This window comes from Lepus europaeus, chromosome 17 (genome assembly GCF_033115175.1).
Source record: "Lepus europaeus isolate LE1 chromosome 17, mLepTim1.pri, whole genome shotgun sequence".
Classification (NCBI taxonomy): Eukaryota; Metazoa; Chordata; class Mammalia; order Lagomorpha; family Leporidae; genus Lepus; species Lepus europaeus.
The window spans coordinates 45,036,343-45,057,522 of record NC_084843.1 but is presented as its reverse complement, the minus strand read 5'-3'; the positions used below and the strand labels follow the sequence as shown (position 1 = coordinate 45,057,522).

The following is a 21,180-nucleotide window of genomic DNA, read 5'->3' as shown; positions in this document are numbered from 1 at the left end:
GATATATGACATCAGGTTCCAGCATGGTAGGGTTCTGGTGAGGCGCCTCCTCCAGGTTGTAGATTGCTCACTTCTCCTTGTACCTTAAGTAATTGCTATTTCTAAGTAAGTAATACACTTTCTGGGATCCACTGAACAATTTGATGCATCGATCAATATTCATATTTTATTTCAATTTTGTGTCCTACTTTTTTTAATTTAGTAGATTACCATATAAAACTTTATTTTTGTTTCTTTAGCAAGAACACTGTGTCCTATTATTCTCTGGTGGTACGTTTCTAAAATTCTAAGTACTAGGCTAAATTAATTGACTATTATGCCAATTGTGGAAATTAATGAAAGGACATAATGTCTGATATCTGCTCATCTGACACTGTGAGTCATCGACTGCAGTTGGTCAGAGCAGAAGTAGAGTATAGCGTTTGATTACAGAGACTGTTCAAACGTGCAACCTGACAAAAGACGCACAGGTGAGGCTTGCCTTGGCCTTTTTCCTTCCTCACATGGTGACCTGCAGTTTCTTCGAAGAAGAAAGGTTCTAAAAATATTCCATTTTGGGGTCCATTTTTTAATGTTGATTTTTAAAAATTCCAGTGTTACAGGATGGATTATTCAAATTGGTCAGTTCACAGAAACACTGTAGTGATTGTTTTGTTTTTCATGGTTAAGAGAAACTGTGAGAACTGGATCAGAAACCACTGCAGGATAAGGCAGCTTTGTTGATTGGGAAGTCAAAGTGCAGAGCAAAAAAGAGGGTGGATGAATGTTAAGTTGAAAGAGCTCTAGAAGGAAGTTCCTATTTCATGCTCATTTTGTCTCTGCCTTATTTATAGTCCTCTTGATTTCCATGTTTACACACTAACCAGATAGTTTGTTGCATTTGTATGTAGTAGTATTTTTCTGGATACTGGGGTCTTTCCCATTGTAACTGTATTTCTTCTTTAAATCAACCAAAATTGCTTTAGTTATTCTAATGTCAGTTTATATGTCAAGTTCTAAGGGAAGATAAATATTTTTATTGTGTAACAGTATACAAGAGCTTTGAATATTCATGCTTTTATGGTACCAAATTATAAAATGAATGGGTTCATTTTTACTTGAAGATAAGTTACATTTCACTTTACTAAAGCATGCTGTAGTATGAAATGTGTAAATGTTATTTTTCATATTTTAAGACATTCTTGAGAGTGCAATACCTATATTCTATCTAATAATATTTTCTTTAGTCATGTACTGTTATAAAATAAAGCACAAAGCATTGTGTTGTATACAGTAATATACATTTTGTTTCTAAGTTATTAAATACAGCCAAAGGTACTTTCTTGATTGGAAAAAATATATTTCTTGTTGACAAAAGAAAAATATTTGAAAAGCAGGAAAACACACACACACACACACACATACACAAACACATATAGATCTTCAATCTGCTTGTTCATTCCTCAGTGGGCTGCAACAGCCAGGGCTGGGCCAGCCTGCAGTCAGGGGCCAGGAACTCCATCCAGGTCTCCCACAGGAATGACAAAGCCCCAAGTACTTGGACCATCTTGCTGCCTTTCCAGGCACATTAGCAGGAAATTGGATCAAAAGCAGAGCAAGTGGGAACTGATACAGGATTCTGGCATGATAAGCAGTAATTTAATTTGCTGACTTACGACACTAGACCCTGTAAATTCTTGAATATTTTTAGAAACAGCCACAAGTAAGCTTACTGTGAAATGCTTTATGCATCATTTAATTTTTAAAGAATTAGAGGAGGCTCCTGCAGGTTTTAAGGCAGTATAATTTTATGAGTCAGAGACCAAAGGAATGAACATATTTTCAATTATTAATTAGTGGATAATATGATCTTTGACCCAAGTAGATCAGCCTCACCACAGGCCATCTCTCTCTAATACACTGCAAAAGAAAAATGTGTATAAACACAGGGAAGAAAAGAAATGTAACCCTCTTCCATATATTGGACTTTAGCCCCAAATACAGAAAACTTTATTCATCTGGGCAGGAGCCTATGGAAAAACCATTTACATAAATGAAGTCCCTCCACTCTGTTATTTTTTACCTTAAAGGTTTATTTATTTATTTGAAAGTCAGTTACAGAATCAAAGGCTGGGCGGAGCCGGGGGAGGGGAGAAGTCTTCAACCCACCAGTTCACTCCCCAAATGACCACAATGGCAGGGGCTGGGTCAGGCCGAAGCTAGGAGCTTCATCTGGGTCTCTGATGTGGGTGCAGAGGCCCAAGAACTTGGGCCATATGCCACTGCTTTCCCAGGTATATTAACAGAGAACTGGATCAGAAGTGGATCAGCAAGGACTCCAATAGATGCTGGCACTGCAGTTGGCAGCTTTATCCACTATGCCCAGCACCAGCACCCCCTCCACTCTGCTTTTAACCTTGAAGTTCAAATTGAAATTTTAACGTTAGCACAAAGGGAAAAAGAGGAATAATGAGTTGTATAGAGTATACAGCAGCCATGGCTATGTCGCTCAATGCAGATTTGCATGTGTGACACTACTTATAAGCCTATGCCAGAGAAGCCAAAATGTCAAACCCAACTGGGCTATTGATTGGACATATCAGCATCATGTTATAAGTGTATTTTGAAAGGTAGAATTCAGGTTTCTACCCACTGAACCCAAATTTCCACATGATCTTTAGGTCACTAAAATTTGAGAGCAAACAATATATTGAAATCACTTGGGAACCTGAAAATGGAGGGGGGAATTAAAATAATAATTGAGACATAAATACATAAACTCATATTGGGCAACCTTGCTGAGCTCCTAGGAATCTGCATTAAAAGTTTCATTGGGGTTTTAAGTCAGGTACAAGGAAATTGTAGTCTTGAAGAAACCCTCTTGGAATGTACACAAGGCTGAGTCTGCTTCTGAGGTCAGTCTTTAATGAAATATATAGATTTGAAGAGGCAATATGTGCAATGGTTAAGTATTTTAATAATGTTAGTTTTTCAAGTTACCATGTAGAGCAGTCTTGCAGTCTGTTTACAGACCAGCTCACTGCAGATGGAGATGGAGGGATATCCTATGTGTGCTTTTTGGAAAGGAATTTCATCATTGTTTAAAGTAACATTTGTATTGACATCGAATGACATGCAGAAAAGCATACATCTTTTGGCTAGCATTTAGCATAGCAGTTATGCTGGTTAGGTTGTCCACATTGCATATCAGAGTGTCTGCATTCAAAACGAGGCTGTACTCTAAATTTCAGCTTCCCATTAATGTGCACTCTGAGAGGAAGCAGGTGACAGCTAAAGTGACTGAGTCGCTGCCATTCACATGGGAGACTAGGACTGAGTTTTGCTCCTTGTCTTGAACCAGTCTTGGCCATTATTGGCATTTGCATTAAGGACCAGCAAATGGAAGATGTCTCTGTGTCTATTTCTCTGTTCTCAAATAAAATCAATATTTTAAAGTACATACTTTTAAAGATATTATTTATTTAAAAGCAGGATATCAGAGAGAGAGAGGGAGGAAGGGAGGGAGAGAGAGAGGTGGTTTCCATCTGCTAGTTCACACCACGATGCTCATAATACCTAGGGAATGGACCAGATTGAAGCCAGGAGCTAGGAATTCCATCTAGGTGTTCTAGGTTGGTGGCAGAAACCCATGAGTGTAGTGCATCATCCACCTCCTTCCAAGTGCATTAACAAGAAGCTAGATGAGAAGTGCAGAGTAGCCTGGACTCAGACTGGGTACTCTGATATGGGATGTGGACCCCTCAAGCAGTGCTTTAACCAGTTGTGCCACAAAGTCTGCCCCAGAAAGTTCATATGCTAGAGAATTTTCACAAAGTGGAGGCCATTTTGTAACTAGCATTCATATTTTTTAAAATTTCAAGATGCTTCCTTCACTCCTAATGATAACTCTCACTCCCCAACTCACATGCTCAAGAATTCCCTTTCTAGGATTCTGAATTCATGGATTAGTTCACTCTTTGTGTGTCTCTCATTCATGAAACTGTCATAGGGTGAAATTTCAAGTTTCTTTCACAATCTGGATAGTTCTATGCACCTCCCTCATTTTTAGTACTGTGGCTTATTTAACAGATAGATGATCCACATCATACACTTCCCAATTGCAGCAAAGAGCTCAGTAATAAGGAATTGCCTCCACAAATGCAAATTTTTGAGGCTCTCATTAATATGTTTGATCTCAAAGTAAATATCCAGGTAATTAATGCTTGAATCCCAAGGCAAACATATCTAAATGTCTGACTACTTTAAAGTTAAGTATGAATAATATTGTTAGTAATAATAAGTGTGCTGAAAGATTATCTAAACATATTTTAACAATCAAAATTAAGAAAAATTATTCAACACATACAATTTCTAATTAGCAGAGAATACAAGTATAACTTAGCCTTTCAGCAAAATGCACCAGAGCAAATGCTCTTCATTGTCCACTTGACTGCTAAATTTAAAATTGGAGATAAAGGGATGAAGGGATATGTCTGAACTGTTAGTTGCTCAGTGGACTTCCAGTTTTTCAGAGTCAGCCTCCTGTGAATGAAAGCATCCAGCCTGTACTTTTCGAGGAGATGAAGCTTTGAAAAATTACATCCTTTGTATATTGAAGGCTTTCCCGCAGAGGAGTATAGCAAGGGGTTTGGTGTCCAGGAAGGGAAAGAGGATGAAGAGGGATTCGAATTGCACAGCAGCCTTGTATTTCAGGTTGAAGGTCACTGCCAACGCTAATATACTACTCTTCAGAACTTTTTCATTATCTACTTTCAGTGCACATTCTTTAAGAACGTGTTTTTCTCTGACTTCCTACTTAAAAAAAAAAAAAACAAAACCTTCTGTAGCTCAAATAATCTGCTCTGCTGTCCTCTTAGGCTGCCCTTGTGTTGATATAGACTATTTCCTTCATCTCAACCTCATTCGATGGGATATTTCTTGGCATGTGAAGTCCATTAATTATATACTATTAGATGAAAAGATAGAAAGCTAAATTACTAATTTTAAGGAAAAACCTCTTTCTTCTTCATTCATATCTGTCAACTAAAGCATGACTTTTCTCTGAACTAGTTTTTAAAACAGGAACACAACTAAAAATTATTGAGTAGGGAATTTTCTTGCAAGGCATTTTTTATTGTGAATATTTTTTGTTACATAGTTGTCACATAATTATTAATATCTTATTGAAAAATTGTTATTTACTATGATTCAGGAAGGTGGAGGGACTTGTAGATCTTGAAATTCATTGCATGGGTAGACTGGGAATGAACTTGTTCAGTCTGAGCCACCCTTCGATTAGACCATTGCTTTCTTTTGCAGTAATGTGTGATTTCCATACCAAAAGTGTGTCTATTCATTCAATATTTATTGATGACACTGTTGTAAGCCTGGAAAATCAACATTAACAAAAATCTCATACATCTCTAATTTCTTGAAAATTATATTCTAATGGAAGGATTCCAACAACAAATGACCAAAATAATAAGAAAATTTGTAATAAATTATGTTTTTGTTCTTTTAATGTTTATTTTAATTTTAAATTAGTTTTTAACAAATTCAATATAGTTTGTAGATAGGATATAATATGTATTTTTTTATTTATGAGAGAGAGGATATTCCCATCTACTTCCCAAGTGCCCACAGTGACTGGGGCTTGCCCAAGATGAGGCCAAACTGGTGACCTCAATCCAAGCCTCCCAAGTGACAATGACTCAGTGACTTAAGCCATCACTGCTACCTGCTAGAACCTGCATTACCAGGAAACTAGAATCAGAAGCCAGAGCCAGGAGTTGACCCCAGGCACTTGGATGTGGGATATGGACATCTTTACTGATGTCTCTAAAAGTAGACTAAACAGTTGCCACGGGAACAGCATTTGATGAAAAGGGAATGGCCTAGGTGAAGTTTGTAAGGTAAGAATACACCTGATTTTCAGCAGAGCAACAGAAAGACAATATGACCACAGAATATTGAGAGAGAAAGAGTAATGTGGGATAAACAACAAGAGATCACATCCTATAGTGCCTTCTAGAAGTTTAAATCATTGGAAGGATATAAGCAAATAAGTGAATGATATAGATATTTTTAACAAAATCATTAAGTGGTTATTTGGGCTGTTATCAAGGTTAATAGCCAACTGTATTAAAATAATACAGGTAACAGATGATAATTATTCCAATGTGGTAGCAGTGGAGGATATGCTAGTTCCTATATTTTTGAAGTTAATAGTAAAAAAAAAAATTCTCATAGTACGTGTGAGTTTGAAAATAATCAGGGAATACAGGTGATGCCAAGCTTCTTGGTTGAAGCAACTAGAAGTGTGTGACTGCAGCTAAATAGAAAAGATGCAGAAGTTTGGGAGGGAGGGATCAGAATTGATGATTTATTGATTACTCAAGAGGACATGGGTTGTGGAGTGCAGAGGGGAGGTATGGGCTAAAATTGGAAGTCTAGAAGTCATGAGAGTACTGACATTTTGAAATTCATGAGATTGGATGAGATTAGTGAGGCAGGGATTACAAAGAAGGGGAGATGACTAAGATCCCTTTCCTGAGCCATTCTGAGAAGGTGGAAAGAAGAAACTGACAAAGCAGGATGGGAAGAAATGGAGGGTGAGGTTGGGTTGAAAAGCTGGAGTGTTGTTGTGGAAGGCTTGTGAGCATTTTAAATGCTCAAAGTAGGTCAAGTGAAACAAGGACTGAAGGTCAGTATTTGGTTTTAGCAATGAACAAGAAGAATGTATTCGGGTTGTGATTTCAAAAACCTGATTAAAGCGGGTTTAAGAAAAATTGAGAGGAGTGACACAAAATGAGCAGCTACAAACAAGGCTCTATAAATACACTGACAGTTACTACCTGACTTTTTAGAAAAAGTGATTGATTGTTTTTTGTTGTTGTTGTTTTGTTTTGTTTTGTTTTGTTGTCCTCCAGAACTTATCTACATGTCTTGGTAAATATTCCTATTTGGTCTCCTATTTTTTAATAAAAAATTTATTGTCTCTATTTGAAAGATTTATATTGAAGAATGTGGGAGTCATTCAATTGCTTGCCAAAAACAAACAAGAGAGACTGGTGTTGTGGTGCAGTAGGGTGAACTGTAGCTTAGGACACCTACATCCATATCAGAGCACAGGTTTCAGTCCTAGTTACGTGATGATTTCTGATTCAGTTCCCTGCCTAAGTGCCTGGAAAGGCAGAGGAAGATGGCCCAGGTACCAGACTTCCTATCACCCACATGGGAGACCTCAATAGATTTTTGCACTCCTAGCTTTGGGCTGGCCCACACCTGACTGTTGCAGCCATTTGGGGAGTGAACCAGTAGATGGAAGATCTCTCTGTCTCTGCCTCTGCCTCTGCCTCTCTGTAACTCTGACTTTAAAATAAAAATAAATAAATTGCCGCTCAAAGTATAAGAAAATAGAAAACCCAATAAATGAAGTTATTTCTTTAAATAAAAAAACAAAATAGGTCATGTTTTTTGCAAACTATTGTTAATATAATAATGAGGAAAAGAAGATTGGTTGAGAGTTGTGATATATAGGTCAAGTAAAGAGCAAAGTAGAAGCATTAATTTGTTTTAAATTGCACTGAAACAGAAGCATTTATGTTAATATCTATTCTGTTAACTTCTCCCATTAATATTTGAATCTCTATTTGCATTCTACACATTTGAGATACATTTGTTGAATTTCCTCATGTAACTTGTTATAACTCAGGGGGCCTGAGTCCAGGCCCAAGGTCTGTCTGTTACTGACATGCTGTGTGGCCTGTTGAGTAAGAGTAAGGTCTTGTTTTCCATTAGTACATATATATTTTCACATCTAGAAAGGCAAAATAGAATAGTATGCTAACAGATATCTGGATAGCAATCTGAAACATCTCAAACTAAAACATTGGTTATTGTTAAATCTGACTAATGTAAGGATAATCACAAGCAAAGCTTTTTTATTTATAGTATTTTCATTATTGGTATTATTTATAATGTTATGGAAAGATAAGAATTATTTCCATAGATCTAATTTGAAATTTTTTTCCTCTTGTTCATTGAATAATTACATATCCATTGTTAATAATGTATGTTTTTACTGGCTTCACAGCTGGCAGTAAAAATTAATGTTATATTTTCTGAATATATAAGCTCCATTCATTATTATAGAATTTTGCCTTTTTAATAAAAAAAACTCTGGGCCGACACCATGGCTCACTAGGCTAATCTTCCGCCTGCAGCGCTGGCACACCGAGTTCTAGCCCCAGTTGTAGCGCCGGATTCTGTCTCGGTTGCCCCTCTTCCAGTCCAGCTCTCTGCTGTGGCCCGGGAGTGCAGTGGAGGATGACCCAGGTAATTGGGCCCTGTACCCACGTGGGAGACCAGGAGAAACACCTGACTCCTGCGTTCGGATTGGCGCGGTGCACGGACACAGTGCGCCAGCCACAGCAGCCGTTGTGGGGTGAACCAACAGAAGGAAGACCTTTCTCTCTGTCTCTCTCACTGTCCACTCTGCCTGTCAAAAATAAATAAATAAATAAAAACTCTGCATCATCTATAAATCATGTTTGTGTGTTAGGTGGAAGGGACGGATTGCAGAATTTGCAACTTTGCATAGCATTATTAGTATGTCCTAGATATGATATGATGGCTGTTAGAACAATTAGGTATAAAATAGAGAAAAATTCCTCTTCTGAATAACTTGTGTATATGAAATGCTCAATGCCTACGAGAATCATACAGAGTATTCCTGCTTTAGCCAGATAAAGTTCTCGAGTTTTAATCCCCTGGTGACTAAACAGTTTTACTCAGTGGAAAAACAAAGTTTTATGGTCACTAATAGTAGGTAGCTCTTGTCCTGGTTAACTATATCCAGAGTGCCTGATATTCCACAGAAAGAACTCCTAGAACATCCGTAGCTCAGTACAAGTTAATCACGACAGCTGGACGCAGAAGAATGATGACACTGGCGGTGTCAGCAGCGCACATGGATATGTGCAAGGAAGAGTACGTAATTCCAAAGAGGGCCACTCACTGTTCGAGTCCTGTTCTCCCAGGTTCAGAGCCAGGATTGTAAACATTTCATGCCATAGGTGACCTTCACAGTCTGCTACTAACTGGTAATTTAAATGTGTAAAATAAGCTGTAACCTATTACAAAGGAAAATATAACACATAGAAATAGAGATATCAAGAGATTTTTAAAACGGAGCATAAGTAGATTTTATCAATTCATTCTCTAACATTGTTTCACTATGGGTTTATTTAATTTCATACTTGTAATTAGAATACATAATATTTCAACATATCCTCATTAGGAACAATAATAGAAATGAGAATTTATTGGGATTTTAATTTGTAAAAAAAATTCACCAATCTTGTCAAAAATCACTGTGATTATTAGTGACCATATTAGTTGATGAGAATGTTAAATTGCAATCAGAACAAAAACTATTATCTGGATGTACAAGTTCTTGCCTCTGAATTGAAAAATTAGATATATCTATCTGTACCACTTATAAACTTTCATAGTTAAACTTTAATCTAGAAAAGCACATAAGGTCTAATATGAAATATTTGCTTTCTTTTAATAAAAGAAACTAGTATTGAAATATAGCAATCGTTTCTCCTAAAGTTTGGAGACGTTCTGAATGTCAACTGAGATTAAATCTTTCCTTAAGTTTAAACTTTTTGATTACTGTGTTGAAAAATAAATTTTCTTTAAAAAATTTGAATTTGGGGTTTCCTCATTCACAGCCTGACCATCTGGAGACTTCTGATGAAAATTTATTGAAAACAGAAAGCATCATCAGTTGCTTTGAGAGAGGGGGAAGAATCCCAAGGAGACAAAGCATATGTATAACATATGAACCATGTATTGTTTTACTTGAGTAGCATATTGTTTGTTAAATAATATTTGAAATCGGATAGCTGTTACTAGTGTTATAATGAAATTACCTCTGTTCCATCCACGTTGCTTTTGAGAACATTCAGTATGCGATAAATATAATGTAATAATTATATAATTACAAAATATGTGGGAGCTTGGTCTGTTTGAGCTGCTTTAGGAAAAAACTACTATACACTGGATGGCTGATAAACACTGGACATCTATTTCACTCTGTTCTGTAGGCTGTCATGTTTATGTTTGGTGAGGATCCACTTCCTCATATACAACATTTTCTTACTGTGTTCTCCCATGGTTGAAAGAGGAGCAAAGGAGCCATCTGGAGGCTCCTGTTTGCCATGAAGAATCCCATTAATGAAGCCTTTGGCTTCATAACCTGTCACCTCCCTCCCAAAGGCCATATGTTTTAATATGACCACCTTGAGGGATAGCCTTTCAAACATGAGTCTTGGGAACACACGCTCAGATGATAGCGGGTATTTCATCGGTTGTGTGGAATGAGAAGGCAAGGAAGAGAAAAAATGAGTTTAGTATTTTAGTTGAGTTATAACTGCTTTTCTATGTCTTTTAAAGTGTGTTTTATTAGCAATTCACTCAAATAACTTTACTTTTTTTCTTTTCTCTGTTAACTGTATTTAAAGACTATTATCTCTTCTTACTGTATGCAATAAAGACAATGGCAATAATTCATTGCAGTGTTCATTGAAGTATACACACAGTTTGAAGACAAGGCACCAAGCAATTAATTAGGCCTCTCTGTACTCTCATTGTCTCATTTATGTTTTTAAATGGCTCTATAAAGCAGTTCTTCTTTCTGTGATGATACTAGTTAAGGTTAATCTCTATGTAGATCGTGGAAACTGACAGTCCAAAAAGAGATTATCACACATAATATTTAAACTCTGATTTCCTTTTTTTTTTTTTTATTTTCAGGCCGAACAGGACAATGGCCATCCTCTTCCTGCCTTTGCCAGTCTGCATATTGAAATACTTGATGAAAACAATCAGAGCCCGTACTTCACAATGCCCAGTTATCAAGGTTATATCCTGGAATCTGCCCCAGTGGGAGCAACCATTTCTGACAGTCTAAATTTGACCAGTCCTCTAAGAATTGTAGCTCTGGACAAAGACATTGAAGATGTAAGTTAAACGTATGCTTTGGCATTGTTTGTTAACATATCCTTGATATTTAAGTAAATAAGGAATATTTCAAGGATAACAGCTAATTCTTAAAGGAATAATTTGCTAATGTTACACAGCATAGCAGGGTGACTACAGTTCATAATAGCCATACATTTTATAAGCAAATATAAGAAAAGAGCTCCAAGACTCGAATCATAAAGTAACATCAAAGAAGAGAATATTAATTACCAGTGCACAATGTATAATTGTATTGAAATGTTTCTCTGTATCATAAGTATGTGCATCTAAAAAACATGTGGCTACATGAACTGCAGAACAGATAAACAAATAAATCTTTGTATTATGATTTGAGACCCTAACAAGGGTATTTTAAAAGTATATTTAAATTTTAAAAACCGTTTCAATTTTCAAATATTCAGTGAATAATAGAAATTAGTTCACTTTGTGATTGCTCTTAATATGAGTTGACAATTTCTATATAGTTGTTGATAGAGAAAAATAATTGTTAGTAAATGAGTATAAAATTAAAGAAGACAGCTCTAGATGTAATTTTAGAGACTTTTTCTCTATTGTGATGGTGTGTTACGAAAAAATGGACGTGTAGGCATCTGTGGGAGTAGCTGATGCACTCATACTTCTACCGCTGCCTATGTTGTTGCCAACGCCTCCCCCCATGTATCACTGATCCCTGATTTTGTGTGGTACTGAGCCTGCCTATATGAGTGGGAAATTGTTCAGATTGGACACAACAGAGTATTGTACTTCCTTTGGCAAAGTGGTTGGAATAAAGATTGGACAGAAAATCTATAATAGGCCAACCAGGGTCCTCCCAGGAGTTGACAAGGAGGGAATAAGTGGTAGAAAAACATCAGCACTATGTATTAGGGCAGTGGAAATGAATCTGAAATTTCTCCTGCCAAATGCACTGACATCGTGGAGAAAACCCACAGTCGGTAAAAGAGAAAGAAGTTTCACAAGCACTCTCAGAGAGGACAGTGCTACTGTGTCCCTGGTTTATGAGTTACAAGATCTTCAGAGCCATCTCAGTTCCTAAGGATTTCCTTTTGATTGTATGGACTGTCAGAGGATTGCATTAGCACTTCCCATGATGAAAGAAACATTCTGTAGCTCTGCAATCCAGTGTGGTAGCCACTGGACATATGTGTAGATTAAGGTGACTAAATTTACAAAAATAATTTTTAAATTTTGCTTTTTTAAAGGAAATATTATTTAATCTCTTAATAGAAAGTGCGAGAATAACAGTGAGAGCAAGAGGTGGGTGAGGAACGGAGGGAGGGAGGGAGTAATTTCTTATCTCCCCAAATACCCTCAGCAGCTGGCACTGGGCCATGACAAAACTAAGGGCCATGAACTCAATCCCCTTCTCTCATGTAGGTGGCAGGAGCCCAGTGATTAAGTCATCACCACTGTATTGACAGGAAGCTGGAGTCAGGACCTGGAGGTGGGAGTCAAACCCAAGCATTCAGATGTGGAATGCAGGCATCCTAACCAATGGCTTAACTGCTAGGTCAAATACTTGCATTATATTTATGTTTAATTTGAACAAATGTAAATATACTCAAATATTGCTATTTGGACAAAAAGGCTCTAGATTTTCTCCCAAAATCACATTACACAGTTACACCATCACTCTAGCTAATGAAGAAGGCAGACTTTATTATTTGACTCTTTCTAAAGAAATGTTGTGACTCTCACCAGAGCTATGACAACTCTTGTAGACAATTCTGCCTCTCTCCACTGGATGTTTTATTTTGCTCTCTGTATATCCCTCTGTTCTCTCTTCTTATATTCTACTTATTTATCCTTCTTAGTCTCTACCATGTTCTTTCATCTCTTCTCAAATCACAAGTTTTAATGATAGCTAAGTATTGTATTCTTAGTGCATGCCAGACAATATAGTAATTAGGTTATTTTACATGAACTAACTCCCTTGAATCTCTCAGGAGTTCCCTCATTTGTTAATCTTTTCCAGATATTCATTGTTCAAGTTAAGTCGCATGCCACTTTTCCATGCATTTCTCCTATGCTGCACTTCCATGTTTGTCCTATGTGTCATTCTCCCTCATGAAATTTAATTTCTTGAGGATAGGTCTTATATACACAGTTCCCTGAACTTAATGTGTTTTAGTAATTCTTCAGTGAACTAATAAATTGGGACGTATTGAAGAAATGAGAATAGCTAATGTATGCTTCAAAAATTCTAATGATAGTGAATTAACTGATTGACAATATGGCTCATTCCATGGTTGGATAACCCTAATTCTTAGGAAGCTTTTCATCATATTGAGTTGGAACCAGCATTCTTGTAATTTGCCTTTTGTTACTCAAATCTTCCATTTGTAAAAACAGAGAATAAATCTATGCAATAGTCATTAATATGCCTGAAGATAGACTTATGTCCTCTGAATCATCTCCTTTTCTGAGTCAAACAATCTTTATAAAGTAGTTCACTGCTAATTTTTTTTTTAAATACAGCAAGACTGAGGTAGAGATATAAATGAAGAGAAATCTTCGATCCACTAATTCTATTCCCAAAAACCTACAAAAGCCAAGAGTAGGCTAGCCCCAAACCAGGAGCCCAAAATTCAGTCCAGGTCTCTCATGTAGATGGCAGGAACTTGAGTGTTTGGCCCATTGTCTGCTATCTCCCAGGGTAGCAGGAAGCTGGATCAGAAGTAGAGTAGCTGGCACTTGAAAGCTGACACTCTGATATGGGATGTGGTTAGCCCACGTGGTAACTTAAGTGCTATCCCAATTGTCTGCCCTCATTGATAGGAGTTTTACAGATGAGTATTTCAGGACATTTTTAGTTTACAGGCTAGATTTTTAATACATGATAAAAATCATGTTGTTTATAGAGTCAGCATGGAGATAACCAGATTAAAAAGAGATAATGATGTATCAGTTCATACAGCTATAACCTGTAGAAATAGAGACTAAAAGACCAGAGCTATGGCATAGCAGATCCCATATGGGCTCCAGTTTAAGACCCGGCTAATGCACTTCCAGTCTAGGTCTCTGCTATGGCCTGAGAGGCAGTAGAAGATGACGCAAGTCCTTGGGCCCCTGCCCCCACGTTGGAGACCTGGAAGAAGCTCCTAGGTTTGGATTAGTCCAGCTCCAACAATTTTGGCCATTTTGGGGGTGAACCAGCAGATGGAAGACCCTCCTGGCTCTCTGCCTGTCTGTAACTCTGCCTTTCAAATGCATAAATTAATCTTTAAAAAAAAAAGAAATGGAGATTAAGCCCCATACAGAAAAGAAAAGTTGCTGCTGTAGGGATGAGTTCCTATTGGTTGCTTCAAGAAAAACAGAGGCAGATCCATTTATCTAAAAATTAAATTGTGTTTGCTCCTTCAGTTAGGTGGAAAGTGAGTCCAAGTTTAACAAATTCTAACATAGATAGGAGAGTTGTGAGGTGATTCACAATGTAGAATTTGAGCAAGAAAGTATCCTAAGTATCACAGTGAAACTGATAACCAAAGGAAATGAAAATATTTGTACTTAAGGTTACTTTTAATAGAGACATGAGTATATACACATTTACTTTCATTTATGTTATATTTACATACTTTATAAAGTACTTGAACCACAGGTAATGTTAATGTAATGCACAGCACAAGAATAGGTTATGCTCAAGGGTCTTAACGGGCATGTCTGAGGTCATCAAGTTTGGAGGTCAAAGCAACTAAAAACCTGATGATTCAATTCTGATTATTAAAAAACAAGACACAAAAATCAACCAAGTTTATACATTTTGCTTGTAAAAAGTCTGATTCATTTATAATTCCATGTCCATGGATTTCCCTGTTATTGTTTCAAGATATTATTGAGATTAAATTCTGATTTAATTATTCAGATATAATTAATGAGATTTAATTCAATATACTTTTGATGGTATTATATACTTATATGCTTTATAAATATAATTATTTCATCATATGTATGTCACTATACTGAGATAGAGATTAGAATATACAGTTTGGAACATTTGTTACATTAAATGTACTGGAATTTTTCCACTTATACTATACATTTGTGTGCCATGTGTCTGTTGTGATCATTTATATTCATAGTGTCTATCTCATGTTTAATTTGCATACAGGTTCCACCTGGTGGAGTTCCTGTAGGTACTAGGTGTTTGTTTTGTGATTGTTCTTTTTTTATTGCTGTGGTTTTATTTTCCTTTGCTCTGGTTCATATCTTTATAAATACACTGACTTATAAAGATATTTAATTTCACTTATGAAGATGTTCATAATAAGTTTAAAAACATAATGATATATTTATATCATATTATTGACTATAATAGTGTGATTTTTTTAGAATCCAAACTATGCTGTTGACTTAGACATAGTCTTTAATTATTAAGGCTTTCAAAGTCCATGACAAATATTACTTAATCAAGGTGATTTTCTAAAAGATTCTTATTTTGAGTTGTACTTAAGACAAATATGCAAATTTATTAAAATTGTAAGATTAGAATTTTTTGTAATTTTCCTGTTATACTTTGCCATTTAAATTTACATCATTAAATATGCATGCAGATATATGCACATATATACATATCTATTTTATATTTATGTATATATGAGCATGCATATAATTTTTGTGTGGATATGTGTGTGATATTATATTTTTGTTCCCATTACAAAACTCATATTGATTCAAATACAGTAGACTGTTAAATTTGAATATAGTTTTAAATGATGGGATGCATTTGTTTATTTTATATTTATATATTTCTTTTTTATTGTGTGTGCATCTTCTATTGTATTCATATTTTCTGTCCTTAGATATGAATATAGTGTTTATTTTACTCTCCCAAAAATCAAATTTAAATACAGTAAAATATCTTCGTGCAACTTTTACATGGTCAAAAGTGATAGATATATATAAATGTTGACTGAAATGTATGGATATAGAATTCAAATTATTTGTTAAATCCAAAGTATATATCAAGTTGCAGCTTGATGAAGAAAGAGTTTGGTTGGAAATAAATTGATGTAAGGCTGTGCATATGTACATTGTTGCATACTTTTATATTATTCCTCACCAAAAATTTGATAAGCATGGGCTTGTTGCTTACCATGAACAACAAAATCTTTAGTTATAGACACACTTCATAAAAACAGTAAGTTTGTTGGTTCTCATATGTATCCATTGAAATATAAAAAATTCAGAAAATGATATGGTATACTTTTGGAACAGTCATACTTTAGCACATTTAAAACTTGTATCATCCTCACAATTAAATCCAAAATATTATGTTTTGAGTAATGATTGGCTAAACATTGCCAAATCTATCTTATTAATTAACTATCTGTAAAAAATTATTAAAAAATCTATGAATGAATATACTTACATGTCATGAATCATGAATAAATAGGTATGAATGAATTTAATAAACTTACTAACACAGACTACAGTTGAATGAAGGAAAAGAAATTGATAGAATTAAGTTATAAAGGATGTAGAGAGAGACAGAAGATTTTGAACAAAAGGAAGTAAATGTCTGGTAAACAAGTTATATAGCAAATTCTGCTCACTTGTATTACTAGGGCCGAAAGACAGGAGTCAAATAAAATGTATTAGATGGTACCATTGTTGGTTTAGCAAGGAGGAAAAAATATAAATGAATTTAAAAGTTCAGTGATTAGATAAAATGAAAGATGAAGACTAAAAAACGGGCAGAAGGTTACTGTTCTAGTTTTTTTTTTTCAAACTGCATGTTATCTTACATTTTTGATTAGCACTAGAAGAATAATTAAATTTTATTATAATTGATGCTAAAAGGTAACAGACTAAAAAAAAGCTGTCAAAATGTGGTTCAAATATGTTTATATGCATTTTTATATTTTGCTTTTGTAAATAAATAATGTAATATTTAATATTTACACAGGTAAAAGTTAATAAATGGAAATATGTCACTCTCAAACTATATCAGTTGTTGGATTTAAGATGCAGAAATGAGACAGCTGAAATATCTGTTAGAAAATAAAAGTCTCTTCATTTACATCTTTTAATATATTTGATTATTTTGTAATAAACACAACTGATTGGAATTATTATCCATATTATTTTTTTAATGCAGAACAAAGGTAGAATATGGACATTAAATAAAAATCATGGACATAATGTTACCACAAAATGAGATTTATGAATACATAATTAGTTTCAGATTCAAATGAAATCTTCATTTTAAAGTTTTGAAATATATATGTATTGCAGCCTTCAAACTTTGTACAGAACATCCTCACTTTTTTATAGTAACGCGCATTACAATTACTTATCCTCTGTAGAAATTTTCAGGTATACAATCATTGTTTCTTTCCCGATTAGTATATGTTTATCAGTTCCCTACTCTCTGCTTTTAACATTTGGTGTCAAACTTAAAATTGCTTTATGTTGTTACATTGCAGTTTACATCCTATTATGTTTAATGCTTTAAAAATTACCCTGATGCATAAGAACATCTTACTTCACATTTGCTCCTTTTTTTCTCCTTTTCATGGCCTTCCTGATAGTTCCACTTTTATTTGCCCCACCTGTTTTCCTTTTCCACCGGAAGACACCAAAGTGTCCCCAGTTTATGTCTTTGCTCTTAGGAATCGCAGAGACTAATATCTAATCTTTAGGGGTGGAAATAAAACTGTGAAGGGCTTCTTATGCTAATTATTTCTCAGTCTTGAGCTTTTAAGATAAATCTCTTCCTCTTTAAATATATGTTACTTTTTCCAGACTCTTATCAGGCACATGTATCAAAGTCATGTATTTTCAAGCAGATCATCTGAAATATTTGAACTTAATATTATGTTTCCTTTGGAGAATCTTTACAATGTTAACATAAGGCCGAGAAAGAACGATATTTATAGGTAATGAATAATGCATAACCAATTTTATTTCTATTTTATATTATAGGTGAGAACAAGATAGTAATATGTATATATGTACAGTTTATTACTACAAATGAAGTGATTGTAAAGTCTTATAGCTAAAATTTGTGCCCCAGTTTCCTTTTCTTGCATTAATTTTTTATTCCTTGAATCCAATGTAGTTCTGAAAAATAAGATACTAAGTAATCAGTAAGGACACATTCAATTGAATTTTCTTTTCTTCTTCCTATCAGATTTTCCCTCCTTTTTTACATTAATTATTTGAGCATTTACTCTCGTATGTTAAATTCCACAGTACAGGTCACTGTCTTTTAGATAGTTTATCTTGTAATGAGTAAATACCAAGTGAATTCTTGTTTTTCTCTAGAAATGCTTAATATGATGACTTGCACTTTGTAATAGATTTTAAAATTTAATGTTCGCATTATTTATCCACCATTTGAAATCCTGTCATTTTCTTTTGCAGACGAAAGACCCAGAGCTTCACCTTTTTCTGAATGATTACACCTCCGTGTTCACGGTTACACAGACGGGCATCACTCGCTACCTCACCTTACTTCAGCCAGTGGACAGGGAAGAGCAGCAGACGTACACCTTTTCGGTAAAGAGATTTCATACATGGGGATAAATGTAATTGAAAGACGTGTCTGTGTCGAGCTGAAAAGTCCATTGACCTGAGGAGAATGGCACACTCTTTCCAAGAAGTACTAGCAAGAATATCCACAACCAGAAGCTTTTTGCATGTATTCTTCCTTTCTGATAAGTTTTTTGTAGCGGTGTTAATACTGTTTTTCATATTAAAAATACTTTTCAGGGTCAAAAAATAGATTGGAATTTCAGTCTTTATCTTATATCTGTAGCTGGCTTTAACTGAAATAAACACAATTCACAAAATAAAAAAAAAGTTCCTTAATGTTTATTGTTGTTGGAAATTGAATTTTATAACAGGGTCAGGCCATTGGTTCTTAACTGGGAATAATTTAACATTTCTCTATAGGGCACATTCGCACTATCTACAGGCATTCTGGTTGTCAGACATGTGAGGCACACTACTAGCATCTGATGTGTAAACATAAAATAAACATATACAGAGCAACTTCTCCCTGACGCCCAACAACAAAGCTTTATATGATTGAAATGAGATGGGTGAAGATTTTTCTAAATTTTTATTCATTTGAAAGGCAGAGAAAGAGAGATACTGATTTTCCATCATTGGTTCACTCCCCCAAATATTTACAATATCAAGGGCTGTGCCTGGAGAAAGGTAAGAGCCAGAAATCCTTGACAAGTTGGCTAGACTGCAATTAGTTGAGCCATCATTGGCATCTCCCAGGGTGCACGAAAGTAGGAAGGTGGATAAGAAGAAAAATGGAACTGAATATCAGGTCCACCAACATGGGATGTAAGCATTCCATGTGTTGCAGTGTGTTCCACTGTGTCCCAATGCCATCCCCAAGACTGAGAAATCTTGAGTTAGGATATTTAAGAGGGGAAAAATGAAGTTTGTTGAAGTTCTGATTGTATTAATCATAAGATTTATAAGGGTAGAAAGTAAATATTGAAAAAGTAATTTTTATTTTATTTTAAATGTTTCTAAATTATTGAATGAGATATGAGAAAGATGTATTGAGAGAAAAGCACAAGTTATAGGATTTATAGAGAAATCTGTTCTAGAGAAGCCTACACAGCAAAAGACCAGAGCACCCACAAAGCCTTACATGCTAAAAAAAAATTTGGATACAGAGTGGATTTTAGCTGTCATTCATATAGAACTATGTTTTCATTGAACTGATTTTCTTTGTCGGACATATTTAAAATGTTGATAATGTGACTAAATAGCACATTAATTAAATTAATACCAATCAACTAATGCCAATGAGTCCTTTAAAAATGTCATTTTATGAATTACTTAGAATAAGATATTACATATCCAGGACACTTACTTTCTTAAGTTGTATAAGCATAGTCACTGTAAAAACACTTATTGAATTGTATACAAAATATATAAACTTAAGGATATTTTTGAATTGATTGTTTAAACATTTGTCTCTTTTTTTTTTTTTTTTTTTTTTTTTTTTTTTTTTTTTTTGACAGAGTGGATAGCGAGAGAGAGAGAGACAGAGAGAAAGGTCTTCCTTTTTGCCGTTGGTTCACCCTCCAATGGCCACTGCGGCTGGCGCATTGTGCTGATCCGAAGCCAGGAGCCAGGTGCTTCTCCTGGTCTCCCATGAGGGTACAGGGCCCAAGTACTTGGGCCATCCTCCACTACACTCCTGGGCCATAGCAGAGAGCTGGCCTGGAAGAGGGGCAATGGGGACAGAATCCGGTGCCCCGACCGGGACTAGAACCCCACGTGCCGGTGCCGCAAGGCGGAGGGTTAGCCTGTTAAGCCATGGCGCCGGCCTTGAATTGATTGTTAAGGATTAGATAATAATGCTTAAGAATTAGCAATGGCATTGACCCACTTAAAGTCTCTTAAAGATGTTTTACATATCTATTTAAAATGTGCTTGGTGTTGGATGTATTAAAATAAAACAGAATTCTCAATCATTATTTCTTAGCACATTAGAATGTTTCTGAATATATGTGGTATATTTTCATTACTCGTTTTATAGACAAAACATCCTAGCACTCTTATGAAATTGTAAATTACATAGAAGACATCTGTTAAATTTTAAGAGTGGCTTGTGTACTGCTTATAATTGCCTGATTTTTGTACTAATTGTGTTTTTCTACCCTAAAAGATAACAGCATTTGATGGCGTACAGGAAAGCGATCCAGTTGTCATCAATATTCGAGTGATGGATGCAAATGATAACACTCCAACCTTCCCTGAAATATCTTATGATGTCTATGTTTACACAGATATGAGCCCTGGGGACAGTGTCATCCAGGTAACTACCACATAATATGAGAATACTCAAATTATTTCCATGGCACCACCAAATCTGCTGCTTAAGGAATTATGAAATAAAAATGCATTTTTGAATCATTGTATGGAATAATTTAACCTGCTTTAAAATTATGTTCAGTTTTCAAGTGAAAGTGTATATGAATGTTAAAGTTGACTATTATTAACTATAAATAAGCTATTTACCCCAGTCATACTTTTAAAATAATTTTCATATTTAGTATATTGGATATATTAATCATATTTCACATGCATTTTAAAGCTTCCAATTACTTGGTGCTGTTGCAGAAATGGTTTTGTTACCTTGTTGAGTAACACAAAAGTGGTCACTCCCATTAC

General features: G+C 35.1%; 1 protein-coding gene across 15 annotated transcripts in view; it reads left to right on the top strand.

The window, feature by feature from the left end:
- Positions 1-21,180, top strand: part of PCDH15 (protocadherin related 15) — a 725,080-nt gene that overhangs the window by 344,263 nt on the left and 359,637 nt on the right. For 14 of the 15 annotated variants that reach the window (XM_062215103.1, XM_062215102.1, XM_062215101.1 and 11 more), the window contains 3 exons: positions 10,804-11,010; positions 18,397-18,531; positions 20,675-20,824. In XM_062215103.1, coding sequence (XP_062071087.1) covers positions 10,804-11,010; positions 18,397-18,531; positions 20,675-20,824 — 492 coding nt within the window. Of the gene's footprint in view, positions 1-10,803; positions 11,011-15,139; positions 15,161-18,396; positions 18,532-20,674; positions 20,825-21,180 lie in introns of all 15 variants that reach the window. The other variant, XM_062215100.1, reaches the window with a different exon arrangement.